General features: G+C 49.8%; 1 protein-coding gene across 1 annotated transcript; it reads left to right on the forward strand.

Annotated features, from left to right (window-relative positions):
* Positions 1-742: 742 nt before the first annotated feature.
* On the forward strand, positions 743-20,306 carry LOC144145120 (uncharacterized). Its single transcript, XM_077676623.1, has 7 exons — positions 743-791; positions 2,709-2,788; positions 7,252-7,356; positions 9,471-9,521; positions 16,816-16,878; positions 17,043-17,092; positions 20,189-20,306. The coding sequence occupies exons 1-7, from the start codon at positions 743-745 to the stop codon at positions 20,232-20,234; spliced, it is 444 nt and encodes a 147-aa protein (XP_077532749.1). The 3' UTR covers positions 20,235-20,306.
* The last annotated feature ends 222 nt before the right edge of the window (positions 20,307-20,528 follow it).

Raw genomic sequence — 20,528 nt, forward strand, 5'->3', positions numbered from 1 at the left:
GACTTTAGCAAACCTCCTGCTTGTTAATCGGGGAAGAAGCGAAAGGGAGGGCATGAGAGGTGGGTGGGGGAGAGAAGAGGCATTTACGTGGCAGGGGCGACAGAAGACATTCGACTTCCGGCGACATTTGCAACGAAGTGAGCAGATCCACGGCCAAATTTTTATGAACCACATGGGCGCTTTTGTCGCCTTCTACATAGATAACGGAGAAATTCAGTGGCCCAGAATTTTCTCCTCACAGAAGGGACGCAGAGTCTAGCTTCTGCAGAGTTCAGGAGAGCTCCCTTTTTCCCTAAGAAAACCGCGGGCATTCGCACAGAACATGCTGTATAGTAGCGGTTTATCCAGAATATCGATATTGGGGAGAAGGGGTCGAAACCTTCTTGGGGGGGACGGGGGGGGGAGAACTGCTGGATGTGTGTGTAATGTCCCTGGGCCTGGTACTCGTGGTCGTGGAATATTTTTTTGGGGGGGTGGGTGTCGAATATCTTCTGGGGGTGCGTTGCGTTGGGGGGGGGGGGGAGGTGTTTAGGGGTGTGTGTATAAATCCTTGCTGTATAGTCTCCAGCGTGCCACAGACTTCACACAACTCACTGGTTGCCATTCCGATCAAATAGGAGTAACTGAGTGAACAACTCAGTGGTGCAATCACCACAAATTTTGGGCAAAATTATTACTACTACAACTACTGCTACTCCCCGCCAGAGGCAACAAAGGGTTCCGCTAGACCGCGGGAGGACTAATGGAAGGGGCGCTTAAGGTGCAGGTCAAGGGCACCAATACGTGCGCGCGTGAGTTTTTAAGTAGTCCATTTTGGCAGTGTGGCCTCCCGAGGAAATTTGCGGAGACTCCTAGCAGCGTCTTTTCTGGATAAGGGAACGAATATGGGAATTCTAACGAAGCCAGACCTCCCTTCCAAGTTCTGCACTTCCCACTGGCATTCCTGGCCAGCACGGACACTGAGAACCGTCAAGATCTGGTAAGGACAGTCCGAACAGACAGCTGCAGCTGGGGTATTGTACTGGGTTGTCCGCACCATGCCGGTGCCCTGAAATAAACACTTGATGCTCAATTATTAAATATTTATTTAAATGATTAAACTCGTGCGTACATACTTTTATGTGTGTTTCAACCCCAGAAAAATGAACCGTCAGTCCGCCTTCACACCAGCCATTCCATTACCATAAATGCGTGTTCACGAAAAGAAAAGTGTGCATGGGTTTATCCGGGTGAAAATTCCACTCCACTAAGGATGCTTCATCATCATCAACAACTGCCTCCTCAGGCTCACTGCAGGGCGAAGGCTCTCCCATTGATTTCCAAGAGCTCCTGTCCTGCGCCACTGGAGTCCAGTGTAGGCCTGACATGATGTGTAAACAGCGCGGTAGGGCGAAATACACGAGTAAAGGAACCAGACAGGACCAGCGCTCGTCCTGTCTGGTTCATTTCCTCGTGTATTTCGTCCTACCGCGCTGTTTTAAGTGCGAATGCACTTTATAAGCGACCCCAAACCATCCACCGCCGGCGGCGGCGGCGGCGGCGGCGTCCGCAGTGCTCCTCTATATTTAAAAAAGAAACAGCATCCGGCGCCAGGTTTCGGTCCGAGGACTTTGCGGCCGCAGCGCGACGCTCTACCGACCAAGCCACGGACGCGACGGTGATATCAGTGTTAGTGACGCGCCTTATATCTTTAACGCATTCAAACTACGTCGTCAGCGGCGTGCGTTTGCGACTCAGCGGCGTTATAGCGGCTTGATAACTGCGTGGTGTACACGTGATACTACAAACCCGATGGAAGAGATGGAAGAGAAGGCGGCGAGGCGGTGGGCTGCGGGGGCCGAGCGCAAGCGCTGCAAGCGGGCCGGCAACCGTGCATTCGCACTTTCACATTCTCCCCCTCGGGGAAATGCGGGGGAATTTTTTACATCATGTCGACCTACCAACTCGCCCAACTTTCCATCCTGCTCTAGTGTTGGCCGCCGAATTTCCGTATTTCATCTATCCACCGTGTTATTGGCCTTCTGATTCTTCTATAGCCATCTCTTGGTATCCACTCTGTTACCCTAAATTTTCCATCGGTAGTCAGTTCGTTTCACTACGTTGCCAGCCTAAGCCCATTTCTTTTTCTTTACTTGAATTATGATATCATCTACTAGAGTTTGTTACCTGATCCAGGAAGCTCGTTTCCTGTCCACAAGTGTTACTCCTTTTATTATCCATTCCTTGGCCCATTTGGGAGTGCTTGCCAAGAGAGAACTCGGCAAGAACTGCCAAATAACAAAAAGTAAGCTACCTCTGTCACTCAAAAGGAAAATATACAACCGCTGCATACTGCCAGTGATGACATACAGAGATGAAACTTGGGGTCTTACTAAACAACTGGAAAGGATGTTTGGTGAACTTTTAAAACTGCGACACCAGCCCCTCGATTAATTATTGAGTGAACCAGCTGAGAATAGCCTGTAAGTCAATATTATACTATTCATTTTGTTTATAGTTTTCTCAATAGAGCATCGTATGTGGGAAGCAACCAATGGTCCTGAATGACGTGGCTTGGCCCACTAAAATCTATTCTTTTGCGCCACAGTGGTCTCATTTTCCCAGCACGCTATCGGCAGGATACATACCTTTCGTTTAGATTAGGTGTTCTTCAGCACTCATAAGAATTTTTTTGTAACTTTCATTGGTTCCCCAAACGTATCACGCAGGTCGGAGCGAGGTCCGGGAGTGCGTTCAGAACCTCTTTAATGGGCAGGGTTGGGTGCCAGCAAAAGATAGTCAGGTTCCGGTAAGTATTACTGTTGTTATTGTTATTGAAACATCGAAACACAACCTTTATTCTATTTTGATTATCTGCCAGTATCTTGTACCATAAAGCGGTTTTCTGTGTGTTTTCATAAATTGTTGTTCCTTGTTATTTGAAAATGAACTTTTTTTGCATTTTTCCTTGTCTATTTGCTGCTGATAGTGCATAACAGCAACTGCTGTTACATTGAGTATGCCTATAATGGTAGAAATATTGTATCTCAGTTTACTCCCATAAGCACAATTAGTTGGGCTTGTACCCCAATATTATCTATTCCTATAAGGATTTAGTCTGCATTTTTGAATTCGTACGTTTTTTCTCGCAATGCCATCCAAAACAATTGATTTTTATGCTTCAGTACATTAATAAGAAGTGCATAACTATATTTGCACTTGTTGCTTTTGCCACGGTAAATGAACGCTTGTATATTATATATGTTACCCTATAGGCTGCGCTGTACAAGCCACTTGACGGCTTAGGCAAATCCGCTACATATATGCATCGGATGAGAGAGAGCGAGAGAGAGGGAGACGTAGAGATAGAGAAGCTCTTTATTAGAAAACAGTGTCTAGCCGGTGTACAAAATCGCTTTCATGCTGCTCGGTTAGGGGAGGGGGAAAAGGAAGACAGGTACGAGAGAGAGGAGGGCAGAAAAGAGATACAAGCTGAGAGGGGGATCAAAGAAGTTAGGCAAGAAAAGGCAAGTGCAAAAGTCTCAGAGTGAAAAGATCTGAAGTTTGTGAATTAAGCCGGCGTCGCTGAGGTGTGAGAACAGAAATTTTAGAGTTACGCGCTGCTGAGAACAAGTAAGTCAGGGGCTTAAAATGGTTTTTAAAGTCACTGGTCTTTGCATATAACCTATGTGTGCAATGTTGCGTAGCAAGATTGATCGAGAATCCTTGAAACACGGCAGTCGAGCAAAACATACTCGATTGTGTCTTGCAACGCACAGTTGTTGCACCTGGAATCGGAAGATAGTCCAATGGGGTAACGGGTAACTATTAGTGTACGCTGCATTAAGTCGGAGCCGATTAAATGTTGTTTCTAGATGGCGGGGAAGCTGGTGAGGAAGTCTTGATGACAGCTGAGGGTCAAGTCCGTGGAGCTTTTAATGAATTGTGTAATTATTGTTCTTCTTGTTGTTATTCTTCTCCTCCTCCCCTTGTTCCTTCTTATTCCTCTTCTTCTTCTTCTTCTTCCTCCTCCTCCTCCTCCTCCTGCTCCTCCTCCTCATCCTCCTCCTCCTCCTCGTCGTCGTCGTCGTCACCACCACCACCACCACCACCACCACCACCACCACCACCACCACCACCACCATCATCATCATCATCATCATCGTCGCCGTCGTCGTCGCCATCATCTTTTTTGCCCTCTGAGTTCTCCAGCACGAGGGTTTTGGCTGTTCCTGGGCACCTTAATAAACATTGATTGATTGATTGATTGATTGATTGATTGATTGATTGATTGATTGATTGATTGATTGATTGATTGATCGATCGATTGATTGACTGATATTTTTATTAATGCTAACACCAAATCAACGGCTTAGAAGCTGCCGAGGTTTCGCACATTGCATTGACCTTTAAAAACTTCGATAGTTCCAACCCCATTTACTCGATAATTTCACACTATAGCGTATCCCTACTTCATAACGCCCGTTCTATAAGTGTACGAGGAAGAAATAGTTATAACTTTGATGATGGCGACTATATCGGTTCATGTCACTATCTCAGCAGGACCGATCGCTGACAGGCGTTTCCTAGTCAGTACAGCCAAGTGACAGAAGGCGCCATCTAAGGGCATGTTTCCAGCTATATCCACGTGCTTGTGGCATTCAATTTATTCGCACAGAACCGTTTAGCCTCGTAGCGTAGTTCTTGCTTTTGGAGGAAGACATTTTAAATGCAGAGCATTTCAGTAACTCACGATGTCACCCGCGTTGACGTCCGTAGTCGTCCGTAGTCGTAGTCCGCGCCCTCCCCCTACACTATATAAAAAAATACTATCCGGCGCCTGGTTTCGATCCCTCGACCCTGCAGGCGGAACGCAATGTACATGGTGCTCTACCCACTGCGCCACAAAGCCGACACAGAATGGGTGGCTACGAACGCGCCCTATAGCCTTGACTCGATGCTGACGAGCGCTCTCTCGTCATCAGTTGCCACAAGTGCAACAACATTAACGTAACGCAAACTACTTAACGGCGTGCGCCCCCGGAAATGCTCTGCATTTGATCGTGCCCCTCGCGAGGGGGATGTTTCACTGCGTCGCCATGCGAACAGTTTGCCATTATAGTTTCCGCCCGCTCCGGTCGGTGTCGCCACGGTTCAAACTACGGCAGAGGAGCTGCGCGGGCGTTCGTTGATCGGCGTGCGTTCCGGCGTGGTGGTTTGATGGTTGTGGCGAGTTCAGTCTGCACTTGGGATTTTTTCTTCAAGCTGCATACATCGTCACTCCCAGTGAAAACATGGTTGCCCGAGAAAGGAATGCCTCTTCCTTGGTCTGGAAATTGCCGTTTACGCAATCAACCTGAAACCATTGATCATTGTTTTGTTTTGTTCCGGGATGCGGTGTTTTTCTGGAATGTTTTGCAACGAACTCTTAAAAAGGACATGGACGTTACCCTTATACAATTCGGTTCTTGCCTTATCGAGATCTTACTGGAGTGCCCTTTGATATAATTGTTGTGATGGGATTGTATAGCTTGTAGAAGTGCAACATGACGGACAGGCACGCGGAATCCCCTCGCCCAACGAAGTCCATTTTCTTGAGCAGGCTGCATTATTACGGAGCATTTATGCGGTGCAAAGTGACCCACCAAAATTGCTGCATCTGTTGGACACGTGCGTCTGCTTGCCGAAGTTTTGACGGGAGACCTATTTTAGCGGCAGTGATGTGCATCTTCTTGGATGACTCCATAGCTTTTGTAGGCTGTAGTAAGTGCAGCTTTTCATGCAGTAAGGAAAACGAAGTTCCGTAGCGTAGTGGTTTCGCTCCGCATAGCAAACATCCGAACCCGGGTTCAAATCCCCTTAACGCTCTTGGTTTTTTTTTTTTGCGTTTGAATGGTTTGTCACACTTGACTATTAGCATTTGTTATCACGCATATAATCTATTTATGACATCTTTATGCATTATAAATGAGATTTCGGGTGTTTTTGTTACCTTTAGGTCAGTTTGGGCTACTGCTTTTTGTACGTTTTTATGGGTATGTCTCTTTTAGGTCGGTTTCGGCTATTGCTGTTGAATATTTTTAGATATCGTGGTTTTTATCGAGCGTAGATCCGTTTTGGCTGTTATTTATTTTAGTTCGGATGGTTTTGTGTTGTTTACGTAGGTTTCTGCTGTGATATAACCCCCATAGCAAGCTCAGATGACGGCTGGCTGTACTCACTAGGAAACGCATATACGCGGATCGGTTGGTCACCAACAGCCAACTTAATGAAGCTGGCGGCAGAGTAGGCCTATGGCTCGCTATCGTCCGTCCGTTATGGAAAGCCGAATATAGCATCCCTCCGTTCATAATTCAGAGTATTATATGCCATCCATCTTTCACTGCAAGGGGGACCGTGGGTATATAAAAGGGGCGCACGTGGGTGCGCGCGTGCGTGCGTGCGTGCGTGTGTGTGTGTGTGTGTGTGTGTGTGTGTGTGTGTGTGCGTGCGTGCGTGCGTGCGTGCGTTAGCGCCAACGGAACTTTTATCTTCCTTCACATTTCGCGCTCTCGCGATTCCATCACAACAGGAATCACCCCTGTATTTTTAACACCAAAGTGTTTTATGCACGGGTACACCAAGATCTGACCGGCGTCATATCCGTCAAGGAAATGATGTCACCGGGAAAAAGTTCCATTGATGCGGATGTGCCCGGATTCGAGCCGCGAACTCTTGCCGCAACGGGAGCTACACCGCGCTCTGCCCACTGCGCTACGAATTCTAGCTCAAATAGGTCCACGAACACGCCTTATATCTTCCCCACTACTTTCTTTATTCACATGCCGTCTAGGAGATGCTGCCCCCTAGGAGAAGTGAAGCGAAGTAGTTCATCATGACACTTATGAGCGCCGATAGTTGGCACCTCGATGCCAGCATCTACGTGTACGCGGTACCGCTTGACGCTGGGGAATTGAGACACCCTCCGCCATCTACTGCTTTCGGTTCCGGTTTCGGTTCCATTTCGTTCGCACGGTTTTCAAGGGGCTGTGGTTTCAGTCGGATTTACGCTATGGTCCGGCGCATGCGATCAGTGTTTAACGTTGATGCGTCTAACGATGCCATACCGACGTAATATAAATAGTGACGTGCAAGTTTATATGGAGGCACAATAAATGCTCCTGTAAAGGCACATTTCACTTTCGTCTTTTACCGATTCCTTGAAAGAGGCATCAACCGCATTTTTTATCTGGTTTCCTGTTGCTCTCCCTCAAACCCGTCTGACCTTTCCAGCTGCCCCAGGAAGCACCCGAGAAGGCCAAACTGCTCGCAGCAGGCTGTCTTACGTACAGAGCTCTCGTCGAAGTTCCTAAGCACGGTTGTGTACCGGCCTCATCAGTGAGTATCTGCGCACCTTTCATGGCCCACCACCCGCTTCTGAAGCACTAAATAGCGTATTAAGCGATCACTTGTTCAGAAGTAAACTTAACGCAATAATAGCCTGTTATGGGATTTTAACACGACAGTGTTTTATTCCTCGACAGACAAAGATTTTACTCACCTCATATCCGTCACGGAAGTGACGCCAGTGCAACGAAGCAAGCGGCCTGTAAAGGGTGCACCCCTGCCCATAGGGTCTTCTTGCGGGGAAGCAACATTTATTACTAGAGAGCTCGTTATACTTAGTGTTGTTCGTTTTCAGGTTTTACATTTTAACACGAACGTGTTTTATGCCGAAATACACCAAGAATTCACTGACGTCATATCCGCCACGGAAATGACGGCAGTACACCTTTGCCAATGCGACCCGCCAGCATGACGTCGCTCGCAAGCACACCCACACGACAGCCGCCGACCCGCAAATCATGCTCAGCTGCAGATTTCGTTGCACATTTCACTTTCGTGTTTTACTGACTCTTATGATTGAGAAATCAACCACAGTTTTTTTTTACCTGCTGCAACGCCACTATGAGCGATTTGAAATTTACATGATCGAAATGGGTTCGTCATGGATGATGAGGCTCACACGTAACGCGTATGCGACGTCACCCCAAGGGAATACACGTCCATACAGTGCAGTGAAGCAGCGGTGAGGGTCGAACTTATGAATGCTGCGGCCATAAAGTCCGAAACAAGCATAAAGTGCTCGGAGGCGAACCCCTAACCGTGAGCTCTTTAAGAGAAGGTTTAGCGAAACAGTTTTCCAGTAGATCACGCAGGTCAGTCAATCGTGGTTTCGAGGCTGTATGCCTCACCGAACTTCGGCTTCCAGACGGGGTTGTTTTTTCTGCGCCAGAAAAACTTACCAAGATGTGTGCTCAAGTGCGCAACCGCGCAGAGGGCAAACGCACAGAGGGTAGCTGTGATTGATTTGTTGTGGGGTTTAACGTGCCGACGCAACGCAGGCGATGAGGCACGCCGTAGTGGAGGGGCTCCGGATTAGTTTTGACCAACTGGGGATCTTTAACGTGCGCCGAAATCTCGTACACACGAGGGTAGCTGTGGTGTGCAACACCAACCAAGGTTTGTCCCGTGCAAGACGGGTATAGTTTATCGGCTTCCTATGCATTGTGGCAAGAGCTACGTGGGTCCGAGTGGTCGATGTGTCAATACTCGCCTAGGTGAGCATAGAAGGTCGCTAACAGCGGCCACCTACTCGCGGCTAGCAGACCCGTGCCGCGCATGCGGCTGCTATCCTTTGATAAAAGAAACAACCGTTCTTTCCAGACAAGCCAGCAGACAGGCAAGGAAATTATTGAAGCGTTTCACATCAGAAAATTTGTAGCTAATTGTGTAAGCCAAACGTCGATAGCTCTGTGTGACAACGAATATGCGTACTTAGCTAGCACGTGCCATTAATCTTGATGTTCCGATGTTTTGTATCACCGTTATCAGCCCGGGTGTGGCCCTTTGTTCATTCTTCATGAATTTCACGTAGCGGTTTTGAGTGCAGACTATGTGGGGGAGGGGGTACGAGGGAGTGTGTTTGATTTGAATGTTCTCTCTCTCTCTCTCTTCTGTTGTAAACGTTTATTTTCCGCACTCATCCCGTGAATAAACTAGTTGTGTGTCAGCGCTCATCCTGTCTGTTCCCTTCGTCCACGTCTTTTTTCGTGCTGTTGCCCAGAATGATGCCAGGCTGATGCTTGGGCGACTGCAACGTGCAGCAGGCGTCCGAAATCGACACGTGCTGATGAATTCGCGAACACACGATGGCACCGAATAAAAGAATCTTTCAGGCAACATTTAAAGCCGTACGGTTAAAGCGTAAATATATTCACAGTTGCGATGGGATTGCTCTTATAATCGATGTCTATTACGCACAATATTTATCTCAGTCCAAACTCATTTGACAACCATCTCAAAAAAATGTTTTTCGAAATATTTCTGTTTTTCTCGGGTTTAGCTTGGATTAAAAAAAAAAAAAAAAAAAAAAACTCGCGGTCTTTTACGGCCTTTGGTTCGGTATTTTCGGCGTGTTGAACTGCGTTTTTTTTTTCTTCGCTTTTCAGATTGTGAAAACGTACCAATGCGTTCACGATCACTACGAGCCAAAAGACGAGGTAAGAGTTTGTGTCCTCGAGTTCCGCACTTCCCATGACTGCCCTTCATAGCGCGTATTCCGTGACAAATGGTTCCTGTATACGGTCTCGAGAGCTGCGCGCTGTGTTAAGTGATGCCCATTAAGGAGACAAGGGGAAAGGTTGTAGAGCATTTCATATTTGTCTCACATTCTGAAACGTACCAGTGCCGTCAGAAGTAATTGGAGCACGGGAGCTGTGGCCGAACCGTACAGGAGCGCCGTGTAGCTGCACCGGCGCCAAACGAAAGGACGAGAACACGCATGCGCGCCGGCAGACGTCGATAGCCCGCCTAAACATCTCAAACTACTTTTTTGAATGCATGGCATTTCTTTAACTCGCGCTGTCACCCGTCGTCCCTCGGCGTTGTCCGCTCTCAACAACAGGTGCGGGCGCGCATGCGCGTGCTCCAGCGCTGAAAGAGGCGTTGCAGCAGCAGGTGCTACCTCCTCTCCCTCTACTGCGCGCGCTAAGGCAGCGGCGAAGCGTCAGCGTCGAGCGGCCGATCCCGAGCGTCGAGAACGAGAGGCCGCCGCCAGTCGTCAGCGTCGAGCTGCGGATCCATCGAATCGAGAGCGAGACACGGCTTCGAAACGTCAGCGGCGAGCGGCGGACCCCGCGTTACGAAAACGAGATGCCGCGGTCGGCCTTGTTGACGTAGTCCACGACGTACGCCGCGCACGCGTAGTGGTCGAGGATGATCTGCAGGTCCATGTTGGAGTCGAGAACCCTTCCGATCCACGGGTTGAACGCGTTCACGCGCTTCTCGGCGGGGGTCCTCGCGTGAAGCACGCACGGACGCGACGCGCCAGCCCGCAGAATCTCCGAGTACTCCTCCTCGGACCGCACGTCGAAGGCGCGCAGGAACTCGTCCAAGCTCGCAAACTCCCCGTGCACCAACGCCTCGTGCATTTCGTCGTACTTGGCCTTCAAGCGCCGTCGACGCACCCGTACGACAACAACAACTACAACTACCACCGCCAACTACCACAACCTACGCCACGTGACCACCCCCAATGCTCTACATTTACTCGTGTCCCTCGCGCGGGGGCATGCGACGGGGGCACTTTTTAACCTGGCTTCGAGCATTCTTCGCAGCATACTAGTCTCGGCGATGGTGCTGATAGCGGAGACAACGTCTGTAAGGGTTCCAGGCGTCAGCGACGCTGCAAAGTCGAACGCGTGGGAAGCGGCGGTTCCCTGAAGGGCGCATGAAGGGCTTTCAGCCAGCTTGCTAAGAGCGAACGGCCTTTGGATCATGCCGACTGCGCGGAGACGAATTGTCTTGAGCCTCAGCTGGGCTGTGACGTTGTTTTGAACCGTGTGTTGCAAAGCACAGTACGAGCGTGGGAAAGCGTGGGTCGGATGCTTCGGGGGCCGCCTGCGCGCGCGTTTAGCCATTAGCTGGTTGTAAAACCATTTGGTCCATCGAGCGGCTGGAGACGGGGAGCGTGGAGCTGTCCACTGTGGTTAGACCAACGTTACTAGTAACGTTGGGTTAGACAGTGGCCGATTTATGGCGATAGTTTTCCTTTTGTTGGCCAGTGCGCGCGCTGAGTGGAGGCGTGCGAGGGTGCGCGCGTTGCGGCCCGGAATGGGCGCGGCAGAGGCGACGCCTGAGCCGGCCGCCGTATCCTTTTGTCCCTACGCGCTGTTTCTGGCCCACGGTCCAATTAACGGGGCATCGCCTGTCAACGGCGGAGAATCTTGGGGACGCGCCGGGTCGTTAAGACGGATGTTTATAGATTTCGGCTGGCTTGATCGCTGTCCTGTCTCGGACGAGATGCGTGGGAACAGGCGATGCAGACCGCGTTCGTGGGAGCGTGTCCCTGGCGCTTGCACGTGTTTTCGCGGGTTTTTGAGTGTTTATCGTGTTTGTTTGGTTTGCTTTTGATCCTTTCCTTTTTTTTCTGGAGAGAGAGAGATAGTGACCAGTGTTTGAGGGTTTCGGGGGGTGTTGCCCACCGTGGTTTAGGTCCGGATTTACTAATACATCCTATCAGGTGCCCAGGAGATACCGATTGGCCTGTGTATCGGGGGTGGGGCCTAAGTAACCCATTAAAACCAGGAGACACGAGGTATCGGGGTCGAATCCTCAGGGTTTTAATGTGCTATGCACGGCCGGCGTATTGCCGGGCTAGCCAGGTCAGGCTAGGCAGGATCTCACCACTTGGGTAGTTTTAGGTCAGGGTCCGTCGCTGACGGGGGTGCCGCGGGCACAAAGTCTTAGCTGACCTAGAACCCCATTTTATTTTTTACTTTGTTAACTCTATCTTCAGTCTGTCAATATCCTGTATATGTCTCACGCTTAAATATACAGTTTTTTTAGAAACCCCCCATCAACCATCGTCGTCGTGTCATCAGTGCCACAACTATCTGGCACCAACGCAGACCATCGGAAGACTTCTACACGCCACAACATCGGCGCATCGAAGCAAGGAACAATGAACCACGAGCATTTACTACGTCTTTAGCCCACTTCCAGCACGCGAGCTGCCGGAGAAGCAGCGCTCTCACAGGGATCTGCTGTGACAGTTTTTTTTTCTTCACATATTTTTAGGTGTGTATGCTATCAGCGCCATCGCCGAGACTAGTATGCTGGGAAGAATTCTCGAATGCACGTTAAAAGACAAGCTTTAAGATGTACAGGTGGGCTACCACCGTCGGCAGGCGCGCATGCGTGTTCTCGTCCTGTCGTTTGCCGCCGGTGGAGCTACGCGGCGCGCCTGTGCGGTTCGGCCACGGTGTAAGAATATTTTTCCACCGTGGGTTCGGCCACAGTTCCCGTGCTCCAATTACGTCTGACGGCACCTGCACGCGTAACACTTGACATTTCCGCCCCTCCTTCCAAGAATATAATATATACGGGTTGTGTGTTTTTTAAAACTTCGGGGCAGCCCAGAAGCTTGTCGGACTACCATTCGATGCTGTGCTAAATCATATCAATAAAAAAAAGAAAGAAGACCGGAGATGCCGAGCGGAACGCGTTCCGCTCCCCGCTAGCGCAGACGACGCTCGCTTTCCTAGCGCAACTCGCAACCGCAGCGCCGCGGTGGCGAGAGTCGCGGCCGGCCGCCTTCTCTCCACGGCCGCGGCGGGGAGATACGGAACTGAAACTAAAGCGTGGCAAACTGTTCGCATGGCGACGCAGTGAAACATCCCCCTCGCGAGGGGCACGATCAAATGCAGAGCATTTCCGGGGGCGCACGACGTTAAGTAGTTTGCGTTACGTTAATGTCGTTGCACTTGTGGCAACTGCTGACGAGAGAGCGCTCGTCAGCAGTAAAATTGGCAGCCTCGGCGCACGTTGAGTCCGAGAGAGGGGAGAGAGTGTCCTTGAAACGTGCCTGGGCGCGCTATCGAATGTGGATCGCGCCGATAGCGAAACGTCTGAGCCGGGCATGTCGAGGCGAGCGATGCGGACAACTACGGACGCCAAGAACGGGTGACATCGTGAGCTAAAGAAATGCTCTGCATTTAAAATTGGCCTCGCATCTGCTCGCATCGCTGCGAATGTTGTTCGAAGGCGATACCGTTCTGCCACACCTGCCACAGAAATGCCTCTCCTGTCTCGTCCGCCCACCTCCCACACTGTTGCCTTCCGGTATCGGTCCACCCATTGGAGTATTGCGGAGTTGAATTTTGCCGCGTTCGCAATGCTGCGCACCGTCTTTCGGGACTGTTTGGGGACTTTCCGCTCGAGCCACGAGCGCGAGCCTTGTTCGTGTTTTGTGGTTGAACCTGTCTTGAGCGCGTTTTTTAAAATTTTCTCTCGGAAAAAAGTGAGCCCCGATTCAACTTTAATAAAAAAATACACTGCAAACAAAAGGTATCTGTTGACATCGTTCGTCCTCGAGCAAGGCTATTGTTTTTTTTTGGCTGAAAACTTGTGACAAATACGGAGCATGTTTCTATATTTATTAAACTGAAAATGTTTTGCCCCCATAGACATTTCGCTCAAAAATTATGTTAACTGTGGCCGGCGGGTTGAATTGAGAAACGGACGGACGGACGGACGGACGGACGGACGGACGGACGGACGGACGGACGGACAGACAGACAGACAGACAGACAGACAGACAGACAGACGGACGGACGGACGGACAGACAGACAGACAGACAGACAGACAGACAGACAGACCAAGAGTTTCGCGTTGGATTAGCCCAAGAAAGGCTATCGTCTTTAAAAGACCATCATGGTATTATTGCGATATTGGACAATTCGATTTCGCTGGGAATTAAACCAATGGATAAGCGCAGCTATGATTATTTGTACACGGATGGAGAGTACGAAGCTCGTGTGGGAGATAACGCCCCCGTAATGCCTAAAGGCTTTTAGGAATGTCCGATAAGAGAAGATGATGATCGCACGGCGCGGGAAGGACCCATAGGGTTCTGTAGAAGGACCCATGACTGGCGGAGAGAGCAAGAAGCGTGGACGTGACTGACGTAGGTGAGAATGATGTCACAACTAGAAGCTGAGTCAGGAGTGCCGATTCAAAGAAGGTCCCGTGTTATGGGGTCTCTGAAACGGCGGGGCCACGCAGAAACGAATACGCCACGTGCGGAATGGCGAATTTATAAACCATAAACGATAAACTTCGAGACGCGAATCAGGCCGGAAGCACTGATTCGTACGAAAGTTAGATATCTAAGCCGAAGAAATGCGATAGAGATAGAGAAATGAGATCGAGTGATAGAGAGATTGCACTCCTACATGGCTGTTTCTGGTGGTTTTAATGAATACTGCGTGTTTTGTGCTAAAATCCTTGCACATGCGCGGTGGCCGGTTGATCGTAGGATGTATCATTCTTCAAATACATTTTTTGTTGTTAGTCCAGCGAGTGTGTTGTCCTTTCTTTCTTTTGACTGTGTTTTTTCGCTGGGTTTTCCAAAACGCCAGAATGCACGAACTGCCCCAGCAAGCTACAATTCTTAGAAATGTCGTGAGTATGCGAACTAGGCTGGGACCCAACTAATAACCAGGTCGTATAATTGTCATAATTGTTATTACTAGACATAGTACTAGCTAAAGTGCAATTTGATACCACTTATTCTCGTAGTTTAAGTTTAAAGTGATGTCGCACATTTCGGCCCCATAGCCGCGCCAGCCGGCAAAAACTAGGATTTTAGATGCGAAGCATCTCATGGTCGGGGCTGTGTCCCTCCCTTGTTTTTGTTGCGCCGTCCACACCCCCACTGCTCATGCTCGGCTTGCTGAACCCCTGGTGGTGTCTTACCCTTTAATGGCTCCTGGAGCGACAGTGTTGCCGGTGTCTTCCTGGGCCGCCACAAGACCAGCACGCTTCCCTCTCCTCCTCACAGCTGTATAAACCAGGTGTGCAGACGTGCTGCGCGCTACTCCGCTGCGCATGCGCGTCTCTCCTCCATTCTCCTGGTGTGCAGACGCACTGTGCGCTACTCCACTGCGCATGCGCGCCTCTCCTCCGTTCTCCTCCAACCAGCCGTATAAACCAGGTGTGCACACGCGCTGCGCGCCGTTCAGTCAGCTTCCAACCCCCGTCTTCGCCGGTTCTGCTACGCTGCTGCCACACCAACCAACCCCCACTGCTGCTTCGCATCCTCCTCGCGGTTCCCCCCACGGGAGCATGGCGTAATTTTTAGTCGTCATTTCGTGTTGATTTTAGTCGCGAATTTACCGATCTTAGAATGACATAGCTACGTATAGTGCTTCAAAGTGGAGTTAGTAGTGAAGTGGAGTGAATATCAGAGCGCGAATCGCAGTTCCCGTTTGTGTTGTGCAGGGGTTTAATGGCATGCGGGGTTCTGGACTAGTGTAGCGCAACAACAGGGAAGCATTCGTAGCAAGGAACAGCAGTCCCACCGAGGTATATATAGAGATGAGTGTTGGAAGACACACAACGGGTGTTCATTCGCATGCCGCTGAAGGAGGAGGAATAAACCTTATTTGCAGTATGCTATTGAGGGGTGGATGGCGACCGCTGGGCGCAGGCTTCTGCAGCATGTTCGCCAGGCCTTTTTGGACCCGCGGCCCAGTCTAAAACCACAACAGGAATACCGCAAAAACCTAACAAGAATTCCTTTCGTACGAGAAAGAACTTTTTTGGGACAACAGATGTCCTGTTGTTACGACAAAGCCATCTGTTTTTACGACATGTATTTTTTTCGTAACGACAAAATCGATTGTCTCAACGACAAACACTCCTGTAGTCACAACAGAACTGCCATTTGCGTTACTCTTCCCAATGGGGAATAACATTAAAACAATGTGCAACTACTGATGGAACATCAGGATCACAAGACAGGAATTCGGCATGACGGAACATCAAAATCAGAACAGAATTACAACACGCGACAGAACATCAGAATCCTGACACGACAAGAATACGACACGTCGACAGCACGACACGCGAAAATACGACAAACTACAAAACTTTTTCTTGCCGTCTTTTTTCGACTGGGGGGTCACGCAGCCCAACGCCTCCTCCAATAGATCAATAGAGGGGATTAGGGGTAAGGGGTTTGGGAGCGCACAAAGTGTGGAAGATGAACAGTAGAGCCGCATAGCAACCTCTACGCACGTGTTCTGCTGTAACCGGTGGCCGCACTACGCATGCGCCCACCTGTGAGGCTCAGGACCGTGTTCGAAAGACTCCCGCGACGTGTGTTTGGCAAGAGGGGCATTAGATTCCGGCTGATCCTGGTTGGTTGCAACCAGTTGGGTGCGACAACGCGTTTAGTGATGGCTTTTAGGGCACGCAGTAGGCCCGACTGAATGCAATTCTTGGGGCTTTGGCTGTACCTGCGGCTCCTCAGTGCGCACTGCCGATTTCCTTGGATTCTCGCCATGCGCTTAATAAAACCTTCTTTTGGGTGAGTTGGCTCATGGTTTCAAGAAAAAAAAAAACGAGCAAGAAATGGAGATTGGACCCCAAAATATGGACTGGACGAACGCTGTTCTTGACTATTGTTTGTGTGTCCGGTGTCTATTTTTTTGCATGCCATTTTTCTTTCATTGAATCATCCGGAGCTGACATTTCTACTTGTAGTGAGGCTCGCGGAGTATACTATTAGGATTACCGACTATCTACTTTAGTGTGATAGAGTGAATGTATTTGATTTACTATCCCTGAATTTAGAACGATCGCGTCGATTCTATACATATCTGTTTTTCCGCAGTATCATATGCGCAAATATTTTGTGCCCAAAACTTTCTGTCTTCTTTGAGCCAGTTTTGGTGGCAAAAACCCCCACGAAAACTGAAACAATGTTATTTATTTCTTATGTTTTCCAGCTGCTGCAGATGTTCAGAGCCAGAAGCAAGCAGGAGTACATAAAATTTTCTGAACAGCTTGAGGTAAGAACTACCACACTTTCTCTTCAAGTGACTACTCTAGTCTGCCTCCCCCCTTACACCCCCCTTACACCTCCCCCCCCCCCCCAACCGCCATCTTTTTTCTTGCACCTGGCGCTTGCTGACTACGAATATGGTGCCATTTGTCTGTTACCTTAAATTTTCAGAACTGTCAGGGAACATGGATCAGACCGCTAAACGGCATGCGCAGACAAGGGTAAGCTTGAAGCAACAACTTAATTTTGTGGGTTTTTTTTTTCTCTTCAGCATGCATCCGAGTCAGATTTATGAGCTCTGAACCTGGGTAAAAGAAATATCTGTCCTTCATATTTCGCGCGAAACAAGACATTATCTTTGGCCCGCCGAGTGGATTTTTAGTCGCATTAAAAACAGCTGCTTAAAGACTGCACGGATGAGTTCTTATCGCCGAAACTAGATAGAACAGCAGCGCACATCGGCGACAGTTTCATTGGGTACTCCAAGCTCGCAACACGTTCTAAGTAGATGTCGTCCGGCATGTTCGACGTAGGAGGAAAGTTCGAGTGAACAGATTAGGAATGGTTGTTTTGAAATATAACGACCATGAAACGTTGGAGCGCAGGCAAAAGCGAATGAATTGGTGGCGCCTGCTAGGGAAGCATTCTGGCGCTTTGTATTGAAATTTCACTATCCCGAGCCAGTTTTCCGGGTTTTAAGCGACGAAAAATCGCGCTAAGTGTATTTTCTCGTGTCCTCGGCCACGGAGCAAGAATATATAGGAGAGGAAATGCCCATTGCTGCCGGTGCTATCGAGCGACTAGATAATGTCACAATGATAACTACGGTGAACTGCGGAGCTCCGGAGCTGCGGTTGACAATTTGACAGCGGCACCTGGTTGAATGTATTAAAAGCAATACTGTTGTTTGCAGCATTCGCCACAAGGCGTGAATCGCTACGCGCTCGAGCTGCTGCGCGACGCGGTGACGGAAAGCGCGGTTATCTCGGACGTAGCGCGCGCGCGCGCGCGTGCGGGCGTCATAATTTGGCCGGTGCACTCAACTCGCTTCGAGCGCATCGCACGCGAGATAAGGCCGTGCGTTTACAGGTTTTACATTTTTTTGCGTTTACAGATTTGTATTTTGGGCTTGGTGCTCGCGCAAGATTGCTTACGCATTAAAAGAAAATGCCCCTTTTATTCGCTGGTACCGGCTAGTTTAAATTTGACAGAAAATTAATCGCGAAGGCGGGCTCTTCAGCCAACATAAGCACAGAAGAGCGCACACACTCTCGCTTCGGCCACGGATTGTTTCGGCGGCCCGGCGAAATGGCGACGCGATGCCGCGGCCGGGTTGGACTGGGTGAGCGCGAACAGAACGCGCTCACCCAGTCCTTCACTTGCCGCCAGATGCCAGAAACCTGACGTTCGACAAGTGCTTGTGACGTTATCAGGCTGTCCCAGGAAGCTCACTTTCCCCTCCTATTTTATTCTTGCTCCGTGTCCTCGGCCAATCCGAATGTACGAGAATGCAACAAAAGCCCCCCAAAACAAGCGCATCTTGTGAAAAAACATTAACAATCAGCGCACCAGCCGTGGTGGCTCAGTGGCTAGGGCATTGTGCTGCTGAGCACAAGGTCGCGGGTTCGATTCCCGGCCGCGGCGGCCGCTTTTAGATGCGACGCCTCTCTTTCACTCGCCTTGTCCCTCCGACGTCGTCCGGCGTAGTCCGCATCCCTCCCCCATTCTCCTCGCCGCGCCAGCTGCGCGCTAGCGCCGCTCTCACCGCAGCGCCATCTGCGTGTTAGCGCTCGCCGGCGCTCGCTCCGTCGCCGTGCCAGCTGTGCGTGGGTGCGGGTTAGCGCGCAGCTTGCGCTCGGTTAACACATGCGCATGCGCTGCTATGCGCTGCTCTCTCTCATTCCGCTGCATATAAACGCGGTAACTGCGCCGCTCCTCCCAGTCGTTCCGCCGCCCCTCCTCCGATGACATCCTCCGATGACCACCGATGATTTGAATGGAGACTAACAGGCCTGCTATCTCGATGGTCGGCGCAACCGTAACAAGCACCGGCCACCCCGATAAAAATTTACACCATCTTCCCGGGAGGGGAACCATGGTGTAGATTCGACGCATCGGGGGTGAACATGCTGCGTAAAATATGGACACACAACAACAATGGACACGCTAACATAACGGAAACACAACGGAAACCCCCGATGCGTCGCATCTATCCCATGGTTCCCCTCGCCGGAAGGTGGTGTAAATTTTCTGATGGAGGCGAAAAGTAAAAAACGCCCGTGTGTACGAGATTTCGGCGCACGTTAAAGATCCCCAGGTGGTCAAAATTAATCCGGAGCCTTCTACTACGGCGCGCCTCGTCGCCTACATTGCGTCGGCGCGTTAAACCCTACAATCAATCAATTAACAATCAGCGCGGTCGCTTTTGTAAATAAGTCCCCCCCCCCCCCCCCCCCCCCCACACACACACACACTTTATTGGCCGCACCAAGCACTGACAAAAACGTAACAAGTCCTCTGATTAAAAGGACGTAATGAACACGTTATTAAGTCTCTTTTCTGGAAACTTGGCTAGTAACTTGTCAGCTGCTGACAACGCATTCAAAGACAGGCTACTAGTCCGCAGTGCATCCCAGGTCCTCAGCCTTCGCAGCTGTTGACGCGGATTTTGAGAAGTGACAAAAGCCTGTTAGGTACATGAACATACAGTAAGGGCGCGAGAATGGAAAAAAGCTTTTTCTCAGATACGAATCGCCTGGTGCAAAGCTTCATAATCGAGTTGTTCTAACAAAACTGTGGCGATATTTTGTGAAATCAAGCTTTGGGACATTCCCGACTTGGCAGCTCTGTGTTCTGCGTGACCGTTCCTCTCGACGATCCTTGGTTTTTATCTTCAAGTTAAAATTAGCAATGTTCTTAGATCCTAATTTATTTTGCGCTTTATATATCTTTGCGCTTTATGCAATAAACTTAAAAGGCTGCAGTTCTCCTTACGTATAGTTCTCATGTAAAGCACTTCGATCTCCTTTGGGGGATACAGTATTGTGACTTTCCCATTCTGCGCTATGCCACGAAAAGGAAAGTGCACCGGCGAAACGTAAAGGCTGTTACTTTTGATACATTGCCTAAAAAGGGGATATATGTTCATTACCTTGTACATTTCTAAACTCATGTCTCCAATCCATCCGTCATGACAACTTGTTAGTGGCCGCGTACTTCAAAGCGAGACGACTGAGTACGGATCATTAGTTTCAGCGTTCAATAAGTACTCACGACCAATGTGGGTCCTACTCCCTTTTCGTTCTCTTTCTATGCAGGCCACCAGGGATGAACGGGAACGCACGCGCTCTCAGGTACCCATGAAGTTTGCCACAGGGACCGCCCACAACGCTCTAACACGATATAACTCCGAATAAAACAGCTCCACTCACCATGCCCTCGGTCCTTGCTCTCGGACGTGAAAAAATTGTGGCCTGAAGCAAAGGTGGCTTAACACCGGGTCGGCGGCTTTCCCCACCCGACACAACCGTCTCGCTGCCGTGACGTAGCTGCCTAGGAGAGGAAGTGGCGCGGGGGCTTTGAATTTTCTAGGTGGTCTTGCCTGAAAACCTTTCAAAGGTCTGAAGATTCTTAAAAACCCTAGATTTATCGAAGATT

This window comes from Haemaphysalis longicornis, unplaced genomic scaffold, assembly GCF_048455015.1.
Source record: "Haemaphysalis longicornis isolate Haplotype H1 unplaced genomic scaffold, Haemaphysalis longicornis Haplotype H1 scaffold_7, whole genome shotgun sequence".
NCBI lineage: Eukaryota > Metazoa > Arthropoda > Arachnida > Ixodida > Ixodidae > Haemaphysalis > Haemaphysalis longicornis.